This window comes from Poecilia latipinna, unplaced genomic scaffold (assembly GCF_001443285.1).
Source record: "Poecilia latipinna isolate Pla-1442-1.1 unplaced genomic scaffold, P_latipinna-1.0 Scaffold229, whole genome shotgun sequence".
In the NCBI taxonomy this organism is placed as follows: domain Eukaryota; kingdom Metazoa; phylum Chordata; class Actinopteri; order Cyprinodontiformes; family Poeciliidae; genus Poecilia; species Poecilia latipinna.
Genome location: NW_015112845.1, coordinates 383,151 through 402,759, shown reverse-complemented (window position 1 = coordinate 402,759; position 19,609 = coordinate 383,151). Strand labels below are relative to the sequence as shown.

Genomic DNA, 19,609 nt, shown 5'->3' with positions numbered 1-19,609 from the left:
GCTTTCGACCCGATCTTGTGATTCTGCAGCTGCAGACCAATCTCTCAGTGGTTTGAAAAGCTGCATGAATTCAAACATGTCTCCTAATTTTGCAGGTTGAACCACTGGCACATATCTGACCATTTATCTGACAAATACACTCCGGATTTAAACCAAGTGGGATTGTTTATTATGTGAACATGTAAGAACAATAATGTTTCCTCAGCTGTTGCATTAAGGATCAAACAGGTTCATACACAGATGGAGGCAGAGTAAATACTGTTCCCAGTTTCCTGGGTGTGAAACGGTGAAGCTGTTTCTGCAACAAAAAGATGGAGTTCAAAACAAACTCAGCCTTAAATTCACTTGATTTTCTACAATTTGACTGTCATTCCATCTTGAAGGAGTTTCCCATTAGTATTTTTAAACTGTTATTGAGCTGAACTTTAATAATCAACATTTCTAAAGTAGATTATGAAAAACAAAGCCTTCTGGATATGCTTTAGGGTTCGATAAATGGGGTGTCATTTTATTGCACTTATTCTTTACAGTCTTTTAATCCACATACAGACAAGAAAAAACTAAGTTTTGATTCATTTACTTATGCATTATCTTTCTTTGTGTCTGCAGAAGGAGCTGAGTCTTCCCAGAAGAGGCAGTTTGTAAGTACCATTATGTTACATTGAGCTGCTTGGGCATGTGCACTCCTTTTCATTTCCCCTGATTGACTCATAAATATCATGGAACTGTGAAAGAAATAACATAATCTCACAAAACACTAGCATTGTGTCAGTTTTTAAAATACAACCAAATAAAAAAGCAATCCAATCCAGCTTGATGAAGGGAAGTCTTGTGAATATTGTGGTGGTTTATAGATCAGTTCACTACTAGGCATCATAAAAGCAGATGAATTTGCTTTTATGTGTAGCTTATTGGAAACCTTGCTACAGTCTCTCACTAGAATTCAGGAGATCCACAATATATCTGCAAGTTGAATTTAAAGCTCAACAAAATAGCGAAGTATTGGATTGCGCTTATTTCTATTTATTCTGGTTTACTTGGTGTAGTGAACTGATACACACACATTTTAAATTTCCACATATTTATTTGTTTTTACTTATAACCACAAAAACGTCACAGTATTATTTATTTAGAGTTTATGTGCCTGACTTACACAAAAATACTAAACAACTGTAAAGTGGACATGTTTTAAAATTTATTTTACAAATAAAAATTTGAAAGCAAGTAAAAATGTGTAACTCACCTGGAATTGATCTAAGAATGTTTATTTCTGATACTCGGCAGCTATTTTCTTTCACATTCACAATATTTTTGTGTAATGTTATTAGCTTAACAATACAAAATAAATACCTTCTTTTTATTAATATTATTTATTGCTGTGATCAGCCTTATTAACCTATTAGTCGTTTCTACCTTGTCACAGATCTTCTTGATAAAATGAAGTTTTCTCCTGTTATCAATAAAAAGAGCTTTACAACTTTATTTTATATATTTTCAACTGTACACCTATTCATATCCAGCTGATTTATGATCTGTCATTTCTTTGGCACTTTAAAAGCCAAAATAAACTAAAAGTAATGAATGTAAACCAAAGTGCAAAAACTATCAAAAGTTACTTCTTTTTTTCTCTCTCTGTGAGCAAAACACAGTTTTTAAGACGTAAAAACATGACGGAGATCAACTTGCACCTTGATCAATTTAGCTACATTTTATAACTGAACTTATTGTTGATTGATCCTTTATGCTCTTACTGCCACCTCAGCAGCTCTGATGGAGGTGACCCTCCATTACTTGCTGCAGTGAAAACACTAACTGCACTCATTTATATTTAGAGCGCCGGAGCCTAAAGTGACCTTGGTAACCATAGCAATAAATGCAAGACAACCGTGATGAGACGAATCTGATGACTGGCAAAAATGACTGCCTCGTTGTCTAAAAATCTGGCAGCTTCTTTCGCATCACAGTAGAAGTGACTGTTGTGATGTCAGTGTTTTAGTCGTGGGTAAAAACATCTTAGATATGATACGAGTAAAGAACAAAATGCTCTTCTTCTCTCCTAACCTTAAAGGAAACCCTGTCTGTTTAAATAAAATCGTTACCTGATTCTCTGAGCTCTCTGAGGTTTTACTGTGATAGAGTGCCATCTATTGAAAATTTGATGCCATTAACGTGATGAGCGGTGCCGCCGTATCTTTAATTGTCTTTAGTCTTCAGTTGTCTTTCAGTTTTCATCACTACTCCATTTTCCATCGCCACATGAGGGAAGGCTGGTGCATTTGGAGTTTGTTTGCAACACATGTTTCACTGGTTGACAGATTACTATTAATAGTTTGAACTTTCATGCTGGCTTTAAGCCCAACAACTCAATCTGTTTGTTGACTATCAGTTCTGATCTCATTTCCTGTCATCAGCACTAACATTACGCTGGTCAAACTCGGGGCTTACTCTCTTCCCCACCAACACATTCCATTGTAACTGGATCTTAAAGACGATCTGCTCACTGTGGATGATCTTACATCCAGTTTAACAGATGCAGTCAGCTGAGCTTCATCAACCTGATCTCTGCAGATGATGCCGTACTTGGTTGGTTTTAATAACCTGTATTGACTTCCACTGTTTTGTTGTTGTAGTTGACAGAAAATGCTGTTGAAATCACGGTCTGCTCTGTCCTATTGCTACTTATTTTCCTGACGAATTAATATATATGTATTATCCTGAATGCTTTAGCTTCAGTTGTTTCATTAGTTATTTTCTTAAAAACAAACTGCAATGCTCCTTACACACCAGTAGTATCTCATTGTCAGGGAAAAGTTTTATTGAGTGGTCAAACCTCAGCCTTATCCGTTTATTGTGACTGTACGTTGTTTAAAAATTAAACCATTGGTTTTACAATATGCCGTTTCTCATATGGTTTAAAGTTTTCTTTATATGGTCAGGTGCCTTTTAAAATGTTTTACTTTAGTATCGGCTCGCTTTGTGAAACCTATGAAAATATCTTGATAAAGTTGGAGTACTAGTTATCAAACTTTACTATTTCAATAGAGGATATCCACTTCTACGAGTGAGTCATCAGAGGTTTTATGAATCACATTAATTAAATCTTATTAATGAAATTCAGCTGAGTCATCGTCCTTCATGTCTATCTTCATCAGAAGCAGTGAGTTATAACATAAAATGAATTTATTTTATAATCCCATTTGATTCAAACTACTGTACGTTGTCATTTTTCTGGATTTTTAAAGGTGATCTCTGTTTTAGTTGTAATTCTGCTGGTCAACAAGGAAGGCCTCAACTTTTGTTAAGTTTAATGACTCTGTTAAACTGGTGAAATCCTTTGACACCTTTTGCTGCAGTTGTATCTATGGATTGTGTTTTCTTGTGATTTGTCATTACGGACTAATTGACAATCAATCATCCTAAAGTTCTTCTTGTTTTGAACCTGTTAAGGTTACACCTGCTTCTCCAAAGAGCCTTGAACTCAGTGATTTAGCAGCTGCCAACAGCATTCACAGCCATATTTCAAGTTAGCCAAGCCTGATGATCACATTTTTGGCCAGTGTTCGTGTAAAGGAAGTAATGTTGTTGCACTGATTTGCACAAATGGAGGCAGAAGATTAGTTATCAGTACAGCTGCACAATAAATTAAACACACTCTCCAACTGAAGATTAAAATCTTAAGATATCTGATGGCATCATTAACTTCCTTGGTTTGTTGAGGATTAATCTGTTGCTTCTTTTGGACTTTTGACATTGCTCTGACACAGGAAGCACCTGTCATAGACAAAGGCAGGGACCGAGTATAACTGCAGGACTTTCAGACTATAAAAAGTCTGGTCCGGTATTATTTTATCAGCAACATAACCTGGAAGAGACGATCAGCACCTCAGGGGATTTAAGTTCTCAGAATTATTGCACTGTGGAAAGTTTGGGCTAATTTTTCAGAGTCTGAAGTTGTGTTCACACCAGCCCTGTTTAGTCCACTTTAATTGAACTTGGATTTGTTCCAAAAATGTGACCTCTGTTGTGCTTGAAATGCGAATGCAAGCAGACTGGAGACCGCACCAAAAGCAGGAAACAAGCTATAGACTGTATGAGAGCTTTAATTTCACATGACATGAATCATGGTTTTCTGCCAAAGACAACAGACGGATTTTACAAACGCTAAAATCTATGAGACTCCATTTTCATTTACATTTTGTGAAGAAGGAAGTTGTTCTCTCTGTCATAGGTTTTTGTGTTGTTGCCTCATATATTTTTTGGTGCAGCGCCCCCCACAGGTTGGGAGTGAAAAGGTTTTTCAAAGGGTTTTGTTAGTTTCACCTGGAAGCAAACAACGCCAGCTGAAAATGTAGCAAATGTTGCGATTTTGGTCCCCAGTTGAACAAAATCTATCGGGCCATCAGGTGTGAAAACACTATAACGCTTCAGGTTTACATTCGAGTATATAGTATTGACAACTTAGTGTTGTGTTGGTAAAAGTCTTGCATTAATTCATAGTTTTAGTTTTCTTTAATGTAATTGGATGTGTGGCAGTTAAATTTCAATAATTTTGAACAGCAAACAGGGATAATAAAACTTTTAAGTTTAAGTTTCAGCTAGATAGGAACTGAATATTTAGTGCGTAAGCAATCTTATGCTCTGGTTACTGTTTACAGCTTATTGTCTTTCATACAATTGAAAAGTCAGAAGGTCAAAGTTCTTCTTCAGGTTTAGTTTCTTTTCCATTGCTGCATTATTTTAACCTCAGCTTTCTGTTACACTTTCTGGAAATTACTAATTATAAACTGGGCAAAGGGGAGAAATAAATCTATAACGACCTCCTCCTTTGGTCGTTCAGCATTTCGTACGTCAGCATGCTTATCTGCCTCTGAGTCATTGATGCAATTTAACCCATTTGGGTCTTAATGTTCCTGTTGCTGCTTTACAACAATAGATCAGTAAGGTTGATTTTGAAATCACTGACATTGGTTTATGAGCAGCTCACTTTAACCTTCTGCATGTATATCATGGTTTTTCCAATATAAAAAAAAAAGTGATTTGGAAAACTCGTTCCAGACTCACATGTAACTGTGAATCTGCATGTTTTGATTCTACAGATCCAGATTTCTGAGGTGTTTGCTGAGTTGGTCGGGTAGAGAAGTCCCAGATCTGGCCCAGATTACAGCGCAGCTGCTCTTAGAAATGTCTTGTTCCTGCTTAAGTTAATTTATTAAATTATTTTGGTTTAATATTCTACTTTGCTACTGTTTATTTAAGAGTATAATCTGTAAAAAACTGTGAAAAAAACATTCAAAAATTTCTTAGGTTTTTCCCCCCCCAACAGATTATTTAGGCTTTTTAATATTTTCAGAAATGAAAACAGGAGATCACTACTTCAGTTTTTTTATGGTTTGATTTCTTCAATCAAGTTTTTCTGTAATACATTTCTGCCACAAATCATAATGCTGTGCATCATAAAAACACAGAAATACAAATGATAAAAAAAAAACACAACACTGTAAATCATTACATTTTGTCAAGTGGCATCGTTGCACATCCAAATTTGTGCCTCATTAATTTTCTACTATTAAAGAAAGATTTCTGTAACTTCTGCACATCTGAACAGAACAGCTACCAATCATGTTTGTTCATCTACTTACTGTTTAGGTGAAACGATTCAATTGAAGAAATCTGAAAGAAAAGAATCTGAGCTGATTTAGGACATTAGAGTTTTGAAATATCACAATGTACACTCTCATAAATTTTATTTTATTTTTTTTTTACCTTTTTGTTTTAGTTTTTCCCAAGTTTGTTTTTGTTTGTGCCGTTGCCTGTCCCCCTCGCCCCTCATGCGGACGCTGACTCGTTAGCGGTGCGCCGTGTTGTCTCTGTCGGAGATGACATCATCCCTGTGGTTGTGGCAACATTGTGCTGTGCACTGCGCGCCTCATGTTAGCGGCTGTCAAGGTGACTGCACGTAGCAGCACTTCAGTGTATTGCATGAATTTCTGCCATGGAGCACACCACCAGCTGGTGGGGGTGGAAGGGGGGTCAGTGGTATTAAGGAACGGGGGCGTGTATTAGGGGAGGGAAGAAGGGGGTATTGTCCTGCCTCCATGCCTTTCTCTGCCATATGAGGATCTCATTTGACAGCTTCAAGGTGGAACATGGAAACACCAAAACAAGGATTGTAGTCCCCCTCCCTTCTTCTCGGGGGGAAGAGGAAACCAATCGGTCTGATTGCACTGTGGTGGCTGGGTTTGTCTCTTTGTCGGTGCAGTGGGGGGGTGGGGGGTAGTGGGAGCTGGCAGCAGGCAGACAGCGTGAATTCATATCATGACCACAATAGAGCAAACGAGCACAGTTCAGCCATGAAAGCCCAGCGGGAGAGACTGAGAATTCCTGGGCTGACGCTGGAGTGAGTATTTTCTTTCCTCTTATTCAAGGCAACTCCTATTTGTAGCTTCATGTGTCTATGTCAGATTTGTTGCTGTCTTTTCACTGTTGCCTTCTGCTCTAGGCAGTGTTAGCATTAGCAGCAGCAGCATCTGCAGCAGGAAGTCTAATGTCAAATCCTCCCCACCTAGGCAGCAGCAGCCTGCCTGCGTATCTGAGTCTGCATGCATGTTTCTGCAGTTTGAGGTTTTTATGCGTGTATTTCGTGGACAAAATAACATAAAGGAGTGGCTTAATTCGCAGGCGTGAGTGATGACAAAATAACGCACATGTTAGGGAAAAAAAAACATGCCTGCATGTGATCAATAAGGTGGGAAGCGGTGAATTACTGAAGACTGTGTGTTTACATTGGCAGCTTTATCACAGACTGTGCCGTTTTGCACGATTCAATACATGTTTTATTTGGGTCACCGAGGCATTTGTCATGGTTCTCCGTACTTAAGGGTTTAAATTTTGCAGCTGAGCCAATTGGATTGCTGAATGACGTTATTTCTATGCAGATTTTTGGGCCGATACTAAAGTAACTCAGTCATTAAACAAAATGTTCTAACCCACTTCTTTTCCCTATAGACAATGAGAACTGGCAAACACATTCTTACCTTTGTGTCTAAGCAAATTGTGCTCACTGAACATCGTCCTTTTATTAATTTATTGCGGTGTTGCCATGGTAGTATTTGATTTTTTTTTTTTGTCAACAAACCACACTGAGGGACCAAAACTAACAATATTCCTTTTCTGACACGTATCATCTGCCTTAGTATATTTGTGAATACTGAAAATATAAAAAACGGTTCATTAACAATAATAGAGATCCACCGATCAGAATTTGTGATCAATTTCTCATCTCCATGTTTTTAAGCTTTGACCAACTGATGGCTTTTAATTGATTCAAATGATTCTTTAAGAGCTAAAATAGGATCTAACAAGAACAACACAAATACTCATTCTAGCCTTCCTGTTGTAGAGATTTAATTTTATTTAGGTTTAGAGCACAGGCGATGTCAGATGTATATTGTTACATTCCCAGAAAGCTTCCAGCATTCCCAAATCCAACATGCTCCAGGATGGATTAAAGTTTAAACTTTAAATTATTTTAAAAAAGCAACTTTCTCATACCTTCCTGGTATCCACTGAATGCTGCATTTTCTCTTGGTCTGTTGCAGCCTGAATGGAGCACAGAAATGTCTCAACATGTCAGAGAAAATAATTCTCACTTAAAATGTGTCTTGCATTTCTGCGCTTCCTCTGATTTTATTTTAAATGGCTTCCTATTGCCAAAAATGTCAAACTTTGAGTTTCTTCCTTCACTAACAACATCTACACTAAAGAGTGTTGTTGAATGCACAGTTTGATGGAGCTTAGGTTTAACTTTTTTTCTTTTTAATTTCTGATCATCACTTGGAGCAAATCAAGCCGAACGCAACAAACTTCTCGGTGGATCTGTAACAGTAATATTTTAAAATTGTCCTCTAGTTGTCAGTCAGTTTTTAATCACAATTATATCTTTTAAAAGAAATGGAAAAGCTGCACTTGTAAGGGGACTATTTTTATTTTTAGGTATGTTGACTGTTCAAGCAAGATGTTCTTTTGACTCAAGGTAAACATAGAGGAAAATGCCTGGCATGTTGCTGAAACATGTCACTGCGTTCAGTAAAATCACTGACAATGAGAGGTCTCCTTAGCATCGCACTAAAATCGTTATGAAAATTCTCAAATTATTCCCTAAATTAAGTCATTTATTATCATGTTACTGTTGGCTTATTTGTCTGGTTTGCTTTGGGCTCTTTCCACATTTTACTATTTGATGAATGGAAGCCACTGCAGTAAAAGTAACTCACCTTTGCTCTGCAGTGCTGCTGGCAGTCCAGCTGAAGCAGAGATTAAACATATGACCTCGCACGGTAAAAGGTAAAAGCTTTCCTTGTGATCGCAGAAGCAGGAACAACTCTGCTTGCAACCTCCTCGTCAACCTTAGGTCAATTTCTAACTCCTTTTTATGACCGTTCGCCTTTTTAACAGGTGCTCTTTATTGCCTGCTGTCATTTTAGTCTGGCACAGCCCACAGGCTCAATGTCAACCAAACACTGCAGAAACCAGACGAATGCCTCGGGAACCTGCTCCTCAAACACAATTAGATTGGTCTGACAGGGATCATTTACTCTTGGTGATGCTGCCATCTTCATTTTGGCTCATGTCAGAGCTGCGCGGTGGCGGCGGTTTGTGGCGGTCTGACTGTCCTGTATGTGATAAAGGACAACTATTCACTGCACTCATTTAACTTACAGCCTCACTCCCCGAAGCTTGAGCCCCACTCCCACTAGCCCCTGCAGTCCGTGCAGCCCACTGCACGCCTTTCATTTCTGGAGGTAAGCAACAGTCGTTCAACCGTGGATGTCTTGTGGGTTTTTTTTTTTTTGTTTGTTTGGTTGCCAATTTTCATTTTTCTAACGTGAAGCAGAATCTTCAGTTTGCCCTCTAAAACGTCAAGCCCCATTAAAATGCCGTAAGAGGACACAGAGCTTATGTAATGTTGATAAGGCCACCAACCCCCCGCCTACCCTCATCATACCCTGTTCTGTTCTGACGTTTTGCTCCTCTTTCATGTGCTAAGTAGGATTTGGGGCATTAGCAATGCATCAAAGTGAAGAATGGTTCCAATCCTGGACTGATTCATTTTGGAATGAAAAGTCCTGCAAATAATGGAAGCTAATGATGGCTAAATGTGTACATTTACCACTTAGTTATAGAGATGTTAGTAGATGGTATCTGACCTTGTGTCTTATATATTTCTTTATTTTGTAATATGGATCTACATAAAGTGTCTTCTTTGATTCCAGGTTTTCTAGACTAAAAGGCAATATGTACTCTTGGATAACCCCCTTTTTTTCTACTCTATATTTAAATATATTTTTTATAATTTAAGTAAAACTTAAACAAAATGAATAAGAACAATCAGCAGTTCATACTGTCTTACCAGTGTTACAAATCCTGTTTATTTTTGGATGAAATGATATATTCATTATACGTAACATGGCGTTTACATTTGACCAATATTTAGAGAAAAATAAGAGTGGTGCACTGATAAATCGACGCAGATTTCTTGAATTGCGGGTGATCTATGATCGGCTGATACTTGCATGTGAAACCGATCTCATCTGCCTCTGCAAAGGTGTGAAAATCGACCAATCTGAATCAGCAGGTCAGGCTTTGAAATATCAGTGATCGATTAGAAAACTGCAACTGGTGCATCTCTAATCCCCATCCTTTGTTTTCTCCATCAGTGATTTCAAGAACCTTTCTTGAATACAATTAAATTAATCAGATGGAGTTCAGATATTCCTGTTCAGGTTGAGTCCGTGTCCTTGCTAGTTTTGGTAACCATCAGACCAGTAATGGAAACTCCACCTAAAATGATTGGATTTTTGTTGACCATCTTTCCCTCTCCTCTTATTGCCACTTGGTAAATATTCTGTGCTTGAACTTGCTCCTTTTGCAACAAATCTCTCTGTGACATTTCAAGTTCATATCATTTGATGCTAAAGATTTGCTGACGGTTAAATGTTTGAAATGAAACTTGCAGCATGTTTGGGTCTTTTTTTTTCTTCCTCTCCATCTCATTCAACAGACTTGCTTGTTTTTGAGAATTTGCAGCATCAATGAATAGAATGAGACACCCACCCAACTCGCTCTTGTTCTCCTCTTGTGCTGTGCAGCTTTCACAGACAGTCAAGTGAAGCAGGCGGTAAAATGAGTCAGCTGCATACAACAGCATTGAGCTGGTTTTTTTTCTTCTTTTTTTTCTAAATGCAGTGTTTCCTGTGTGATCAAATGCAAGATTTGATTTCATCTAATACACCAGTGCAAATATTGAATGTCATCATATAATGAAAAGCCCAATTTAATATGGTTAGGAATATCATTTTAGAAACATAAGCAGCGGCTCTTTGCACTGAGAGAAAATAATGGTTTCACTGGTGACCCAAAGCAGGTCATAAGCTCCCGGGCAGGTGTTCAACAAATTACTTCCTGTTTTACCTAATAATCGTAAGCAAAGGTTGTCACACACATGTTATTAGGTTAGGGTGGCAATGTTTGCAGCATATTATTGTTAGTAGAAAGCAAACATAAAGGACCTGGATGTTGAGCAGAACATGCAGAGAACATGGTAATGTGAAAAAGCACTGATTCAATATCTGTATCGGTCCCAATACTGAAAATAATTCTATATTGGGTATTGGTGACAATGTTCCCGATCCATGAGCAAATCTATTCAGTCTAATTCTACGGTGTGTTCCCTGAGTGACGAGACCTTTCATTATTTATTTTACATTTTACATAGAGTTTACTAAAGTGAAATAGGTAACTCAGAAGTGCGTAAGCGCAGCAGAGGGGACAGCTTATGGTAAACACAAGGTCACATCATTCACCCTCTGTATTAAAGCAGAAACAGCTTGGACAAGCGCCACGCTGTACGCAGGCTGTGTACGACTGAAGGAAAATATTTGGAAACACAACAAACTGCATGTTTTAATCATAGCATTATAAATCGGGAAGCTGAGAAAGATTTCCACTCCTATATAGGACAATAAACAATAAATTTGCATGATAAATTAAAACGAGTTTGGTTTCCATTTGCATCACTTATACTTATCGTTTTCCTCTAAGGTGAGAAAAGTCTTCAGTCTGGTGCTTTGGTCTCAACCAGCTTATGTTTTGTAAGACATTTTTGTTTACAGATTCTTCATGGTTCATTTTATTTGTTGTTTCTGTTGGTTTATTATGGATATTTTAAAATTTCCCTTTCCAGTTTTAAATGTTAGTTAGAATTTAAAGTTTATTGATCTCTGAGAATATGTTCTTGCATTATTATGCCATTATCATGATATTACTAGAAAATGGGCTCAAAACATTATTTATTGCGATAACTTTTGGGAAAATTTATCATCCAGCAAAAATTGTTCCTATGCCAAGCCCAGTCCTGTTATGTCAATTTAGAAAAGACAACTCATATTGAAATACCCAAACTTCAACTCGACTGTAAACTTTGTGCCACAACATGGAAATAGATTTATTATTGTCTTTTTATTCAGTGTTTTTTTTAATGTAGCATTATTTGAGTCTGTCCTGATGGGTTTTTTATGTTTATCCTCGTCATCTCCAACATTTGGCTGCAACAACAACAAAAAAACAAAAATCACCTCGAGTCTTAACAATCAAAGCAAGGAAAGTCAAACTGCAAGTTAGCACCAATAAATGTTAACAAAGCACAACTGTAAAAACTCGCTCATGGGAAGGGAAGCGCTCTAAACTCATTTGTCAGATGTTAACAGACTCGGTGTGTAAAAAAAAAAAAAAAAAAAGTAAATGCGCGTTTTGTTTGTTTGAATGAGTTTTCCACTCCGCGGCTCTTGTGCCGCTGTGTGCAGGTTTGACTTTGAACCGTCTGAACTGTCATTTCTTATGTGGAGCAGCGAAACGGAGCAGAGCCATAATTAGAGTGAAGGCTGTCACATCAGCCTGCAGGGAGACCGGCCGACCCTCTCAGAGAGAACGCGCTTGCAAACTCCGGCTTTTTCGCTGTCGAAAGCGACCTCTGATGACACTTTATTACAGAAGAGAGGCACAGGGAGGTGGGACCAGTGGTTATGTGCCAGTCATACTAGTGTGTTTTCCTTTGTCGGTTTTGCTCTGCCTGTCTCGCTCAGCTGTTTTTCCCTTCCTGGCAGAGCACTTGGCAAGTGATTAGAGTCATCTACAACAACCTGAGTGTCCTCCGGTCCTACTATGCACATCATTTTACTGTCCTCTACTGCTGTAATATAAGTTAACAAGTCTGACGACATAAAAATATGAACTGTCTAGAAATATAAGCATTTCCAAGCACCTGGCTGCAGATTTATCTTACTTTGCTCAATTCATATATTGTCCTCCTGCTATAAAACTTGTTAAAACCTCTGGATGTGGCACTCAATTTAGCTTCCTTTACAAACCAATACTTAACCTCTAAATTTAAGTTTTAATGTCAAAAGAGCAGAAATCGTGTCTGGAAATAGAAGTCCTATGACATCCAAAAACATTAACACCCTTTACTGATTGGTAAATAAGCATTGCAATATTAACCAATTTTATCTTTTTTTCTTTTTAATCATGCAGCTGATTTATATGACATTGAGCAAATAAATGAGGGATTGATTTGTGTAATTTTCTGTCTATTAAATCATTTTTTATGTTTGTCATTAATGTTTAATGGCAGAGGTGTCAGGCATGTTGAATAAAGAAACAAGTGAGCATGTTGCAGGTTGTTCAGAGATGAACAATTTGAGTCTCAGTTTTATATTATTTTGTTTCTTACTTGACTTTTTTTCAATTAAAATTGTTGCATTTTATATTTGATAAGTTCTTACAAATTATTTATAATGAGTGATTCTGAGAGTAAAATTTATTCTGATTTGAAATCGACCTCTGGTTGCCGTAGCCAAAGATCAGTCGCTCATCCAAATTCAACACAGAAATTAAATGTTAATTATTAATTCAGCAGTCAACCTCCTAATCAAATATTGTTAAAATTAATCCTCACTTTTTATTTACCGTAGCAGACAAACTTACAAAACTGTTTGGACTATAATATTCTTAATAGTTTTTTATATATCAAGATGTTTTCTTTATTAAACAAATCTACATCTGTCTTTACGTCTTTAAGTCGCTCTGTAGTTTTTAAAAGTCAAACAGGAAATGAGTCATGGGACAAAGGTGATTTAGTTAAGGCGAGGCTCTTGTCAAATAAATAAGCCATAACTCTCTTGAGGAAGGAACAGTCAAAGATTTATTTATTTTTTATTTTGTTTTTCAGCAGTTGGTAAAAAAAAATCGTACAATTTTTACACACCTCACACTGGAAACGCTGACCCACCGGACCTGTGTAATCTTTGAAAGCAGCAAGAGCGCGGCAGCATGTGTTGATGATGCAGTCCTCCTCCCTCCCTCCGTTCCCCAGGATGTGAAGTGGTATATGCCTGTTACATGATATGAAGCATGTTGAGCGAAGGGAGCAGGACAAGCGTTTGGCGTGCTGCAGAACAGCTGCTGTGAGACGGGTTGAGTCGGCCGGTGTTGGGTGTCGCGTCCCTGCCGCAGCGGAGGTTGTCAACGCCTGACCTGGATCGCGCGCTCTCTGTGCCTTCCTTTGATCCAGTCCCCGGATTACTTTTTTTTTTTTTCCTTTTGTTGTTTGAGGACAACGCGCCCTCGGCGACAGTAGCGTTTAATGCCGCAGCTGGCTGCAGATGTGTCCCTGCAGAGGAAGTTTGGACCTTGCCAGCAGTGCTCCGGGGGTCATGACCTCCTAAACCCCGGCAGCCGTCGCTTCTCATCAGGACCTCAGAAGCCCCCTTTGCATCTCCCCCTCTGGCATGACACGGACACAATGTCCGACTCCAGTCCGTGGACGGTGCTGTCCAACTTTAACATGCCACATTTCTTCAGCGGAGCCCGTCTGCGTCGATCCCAAAGGTATCGTTCGAAATGAAGCTGCTGCACTTTTCAGCGCCGTTGTGTCACTTGTGTAAATTTCTTAGCTGAATAAACAGATTAGTCATTAAACTGTAATCATGATGTAGTTCCCAGACCTTCTCTTCTTGAACTAGAAGACGGGTGTTTCCTTCTGGCGTGTTCTGTATTATTTGCTTTGTGAGCCAAATGGCAACTGGATGTTTGTCGTTCTGACACGCTTTTCACACACAGGATGTGTACTTTCCTAAGTACCATCCCAGTTAAATAACAGTGGAAAAGTGAAGATGCTGATCCTGTGTGTGTTCATAGAAGTCACGGTTTGCATTCACAACTGAAATAGTTGACTCAGAGTTCGCCTGTGAGAAATTGTCTGGTTTTTATTGAAGACAGCCGACTTGGACTTGGTCTTGTGAACCATTTTTGATGTTGCAGCTTAAAGAATTACACTTTTTCTGGAAAATAAACTTAGCTGAAACTTCATACTTCACCAGCTAAGCCCCTTGATCTCCGTTAGCTGTATATTGCTGGGACCACAGTATTGGTGAAAGTCTATATAATCATATTTGTTTTTAATCCCTATCCTGACCTCTTTTTTTTTGCTGCAGAACAGCTTAAAATGAAAAACTGACCATTTTTTCCTCAGCCGAAAACAATAATCCATGTGTGTCGATGATGCGTTACTGTACATGTTGCTTAATATACATATGAAATATGACTATAACATGACAGAGGTTTCAGTATTTTTAGAATTCTTTTCCAATTTTTAACTTTTAATATCACATTGAACTCTCTTTGTTAAGTCTAAATAAATAGGAAGTAAGTAGCATTCTTTAATCAGTGGAGGTGTATAAAAATGATAAATTCTCACAAGAACAAAAACAATACCATCTGATTTCAGCTCGAGGAAAACAACAAAAGTGTTGCTGTGCTTTAATCGCCGGACCTTTCATCTGTTTTTTTTTTAATTCTATTAATAGATCTGCATGTGTCATATGTTTGACTTTGAATCTAGGTTTGTCAGCTCATCGCAGCAATTCATTTCACCCCACAGTGGCAGCTCACCTGACAGCTGTGACGACAGAGCTCCGCTCACAGAACTGAAAAAGATTAATCGTGGCTTTTTGTTGACACGGGTCAGGCTACGGATGTCGGCAATCTGAATGCAGAGCTTTGGGAATTAAGAGTTTGATCTATTTTTTGCCGCTTCTTGCGGCCCGAATACGCAGCCGGGCCGACGTCTAAGAAATTGCTCCTGACAGATTCAGATTACTTTGTGGACGCAAGGTAAAAATAAACTGATTTGGTTCTGAAAGTAACTGTCATAAAGACGCTCAGAAGGTATTTTTAGTCACTGAATAAAGAGTTTGCGGTCTTTTTGGAGTGAAACAAAGATTTTTAATGAAGCACAGCATTCACATCAGTTAGCATGTCTCCAGAAACACTGGCCTACTTTCTCTCCATCATCCTCCAGCCCTTAAAGCTTCACTAAACCAACACGATTATCCCCGTTTATCTGCAGAGGTAATGCTGCTAAAGCTCAGCTACCAAGAATCAGATGTAAGGAAGACGACTTGATTTTTTTCCATAAAGTAATCCAGTAGCAGCCAGTTTAGTGAATGCTCATGAAGTGCTCGGCTTCAGTAGTAACAGTGGGGGGTGCTTCCTATGCTGAGATGATGGTGAAGGAATGAAAGCTTGATTAGGAAGCAGTGGAGTAGCATTAATCCACAGTGAGAGCTTATGAGCAGATCTCATCATATTTGATCATTTTTGAACACATATGGACTATCCACTCGCTCTGTCGTGACAAAGATTTCTGCTGTTTCTATTCTGCTAGCCCATGTTAAAATGCATCACTTGCTCAATAGAAAATGTTTAGAAACATGGTTTGACTTTTTACCCTGACAAGGAGCTGCTCATGATGATTTTTATGGTTGATGGATTTTATATATATATATAATTGATCATCTAACAAGAAATTCTTAATCATGAATTGGGAAAATAAAAACTATTTTCAAAGCTTTTCACAGATGAAAATCTGAAAGTTTGGCCGAGTCGATTTGAATGGAACTTTTTCATGTAAATCATGTAAATCAGAAAAAAGATCAAATTTTATCTAAGCAGCCTCATCAGCTCTCCTTCTGGCTTGCTTGATGTCCGGCCAGTCTTTGGCCCACCTGAGCTGCAGATCTCCGCTGCTCATCCTCTGACCGTGTCTTCGTAGTATCACACTGTTTCCCCTTTCAAATGATTGATTAAACATTAATCTGTGAGTTTGGGATTAACGTTTTATCACATAACCCGGCTTTGAACTTCTCTATAACTTTTTCCCTGACTTTTTTTCTGTATCCCTCTCAGTCATCATGGTGCTTTTTTCTCTCAAATGTTCTCTAATAAACCTTTAAAACCTTCACAGAACAGCTAAATCCTTACCGAGAAGAAAGACTTTGTTACAAATAATTGACTTTTGATGGCACAATGTTTCACTGCATTTATGTTAGTATATCAGAGCACAACAGGTTGAAAATAAATACATTGCCAACCTTCAGTTTGTAACTAAATTAACCCGAGTTATTTTTCCCCCTTAATCCCATTGGTTCAAAAATCACAGATTACAGGGACATCAGATGATAAACTTTCCTTATACGAAAATAGTGTGAATGTGAAAAAGCCTGAGATTGTCCCGTTTTAAGACTAAAATAATATTCTAATTGACAACATAAATGCTTGAAGATAGCCATAAAAATCCCACATTTAGTACGACTCTCACTGTATAAGTGCATTTTGCATTTAAGATAAAAAACATTTTTTCTTCGACTGTAAATACATGGAACTCCTCAAGTTCTAGGAAAATACTTGTAATTGGTAACTTTTGCTGTTCAATTATTGATTGGTTAATCAAAAGATAGTCAATAAATCAAATCTGCGTTATATTGATGCCACGTCAAGCAGAAAGGCCTGAAAAGAAATATTAAATTATTTTTCATTCATTTTAAAAACTACAAAATAGAACTTAAGTGTTTAAATGAAAAACCTGCAGAACGTGCCCCCTTTTTTTTAATCCCGCTGCTCGATTAATCATCAAAATAATTGATAGATTACTCAGTCACTAAAATAAACATTAGCTGCAGCTCTAATCTGAATACTGTGACTGTTTCCTTGAAAATCCCAAGAAAGCAGAACGTCATTTAAAAGCGTGACGCCATCTTTGTGGCTTCTGACTGACATTGATGCTCTGCAGTGCCTGTACCTGTAGGTCCTGCTCTGCAGCACTGTCAACAGAGACATGAGGACTGCCAGCTCATGTGTTTGAGCGTCTTTGCAGTAGCCTGTGTGAATTAGATTGTTTTTGATCACTGCTGCAGCACACAGGCAGGAGGCCTGCACCACTGACTGACTGCTATTCGTCCCTTCCTCTGTCTTTTTCTGCAACATAAATTATTCTTGTGTTTCTCTAATTGTATTAAATGGATAAATCTGTATTTTCTTTTTTTTGTTGCTCTTCATGAAAAATACATAAATTGTAATTTTTAGCCCCTGGTAAAATACCAAGCAGATTTAATGGGAGATTTGTAGCATGCAGATTATTATTGAATAACGTTTTAGTGAACTCTGCTGAAGACGGTTTAGGTCTCCGAGGGGCTTATGTAACAGTGCATCATTGATTTTAAGTCCATGACCTTGAAGGGAATGCGTTTCTCTTCAGGGTCTTTGTAGTTCCGCTGTCCGTCTCTAATCTGAAACCGGGAACCGTCATGCTAACCAGAAGCCACTTGTACATTGAAGTAATTCATTTTTTTTCTGTCAAGGTTAAAAAGTGGGTTTCATTTATGAGTCGCACGTTGTGGATCACGGTGGCTCCCTGTGAGTCACTGTTCTGGAATAGCAGGACCAGTAAATATAAAAGTAGGAATGCCCTGCACATGCCGTCTTCTTTTTTCTTATTTGTTTGTTTTGTTTTGTGGGGAATAAACCGGAACGTTGTGTCACTTGTACATTTTTTTATTTAATTTTTTTATTTTATCTCTGGTTACTTGAAGACTGTTATGAGAGCGTAACGGGTTTTCATTTTGTTTTAAATAACCATTAGAAGAAATTATTTGTGTTCGAATTGTGACATTTTTAAAATTTTCTGCATTTAGCAATCCTATACAATGAAATCAAGGTTATTGAACTTTAAATATTGCACAGCCTTATATTTTTTTAGTAGAAGGGACTCAAAAGCAAGCTGATAATATTAATAGACAATATCCTCCATTTTCTATCGGAAGGGAATGCAGAAGCATTCAATATAATGTTGTAAATTTAACTCAATTAAGTGAAATTTATAGTCAGAAGTGGACAATGAATCTGCTTTCCAATCGTAATAGTCCTTGGATAATATTCCTGAAATTAAGCTTACGGTTTAATTATAAAACGCAAAGCTTTATTTTGAAAGGAGCTTTATTTTCAAATATCAACAGTTGATCCAGTCTTTAAAATGTTTTAGTAGATTTGATCATATGTAGGGATTTTCCATAAGGTTGCAGCAAGAGCCAGTTCTGAACTGGTTCTGTAAATGAACCAGTTTGCTTTGCCATCACTTCCATCATCTGCTTATTTATTTGTTTGAGCCTCCCACACTTTTATTAATTTTTTTTATAATTGTATATTTTTTAATTATTCGCCCAGGATTAAATCCAATTGAGATCTAAATCCTGCGTTTTAAGCGAGGCTTCGGCAATAGGCAGCAACAAAAATGTAACATGAAAAAGTTACACATTTAGAGGGAAACATCAAGCTATGTGCATTATTGAGTTAACCTCAAGAACTTTTACTTTGGCGGTAAAACCACTGTAGCTGTAGCTACTTAAAGGATAAGGGAGAAGGTCAAACAATTCCTTCTTCTCCAGTTCAGTTTGAGCAAAAGTAAAAGAAAGAAACATGCAAAAAATACAAGAGTCAACATTTCTCAGTGCAATTGCAGTACAGATAGAGGCTGGCAGAAGTCTAAGTAAATAAAAGTTAACCAATGAGCCAGAACAGGCTGCCTCATTGACTATATTCACATCCCATCTGCGAATATAAATCACAAAGTGTGCTGACATTTTGCAGCTTGTAATGAAGAGTCAAGCATCCTAAGACATCGCAAAGAAGCAATTGTAACACAATAACCCAACACAAGTTTTAGTAACAAGCCACTTTTTAGCAATGCGATAAACACAACTTATTTCTAAAATAAATAAAAACCTCAAAATAAGTTGTGTGAATAATCATAGTGCATGGAGGCAATTTGGCTGAACTAATATTATTTACCCTCATACTCCTGCAAACATGTGAGATAATATCAGCACCTTAACTGGTTCAAACAACTAGTGGTGCTTCAGTCCAAATCGGATGATCTCTATGAAGGCGTGTTAATGCCACTGTGGATAGAAAAAGGAGCTAATTTCTGCCAAAAAATCATCCCAAATTTTCTAGAAAAAAGGATATTTCTAGGTTTGAAAAGTCAAAAAATTTGCTATGAAAAATTTCCAAAAGTGGAATAAAATTCCTTGAATTTCTGATATTAATCTACAGGGTTTTTTTTTTTTTTTTTTTTTTTTTTTTTTTTTTTTTTAAAAAAATTTTAAAACTCAAATTTTTTAAATTTTTTTTCCTTAAAAATTTTTTTGTTTTTCAAAAT

General features: G+C 37.5%; 1 protein-coding gene across 11 annotated transcripts in view; it reads left to right on the top strand.

Moving 5' to 3' along the window:
- The window catches only part of mast4 (microtubule associated serine/threonine kinase family member 4), a 105,563-nt gene that overhangs the window by 55,554 nt on the left and 30,400 nt on the right, over positions 1–19,609 (top strand). For 5 of the 11 annotated variants that reach the window (XM_015032059.1, XM_015032060.1, XM_015032058.1 and 2 more), the window contains 2 exons: positions 610–641; positions 8,721–8,801. In XM_015032059.1, the coding sequence (XP_014887545.1) occupies positions 610–641; positions 8,721–8,801 (113 nt within the window). Of the gene's footprint in view, positions 1–609; positions 642–6,083; positions 6,398–8,720; positions 8,802–13,558; positions 13,945–19,609 lie in introns of those variants that run through there. The other 6 variants (XM_015032061.1, XM_015032068.1, XM_015032062.1 and 3 more) reach the window with 3 other exon arrangements.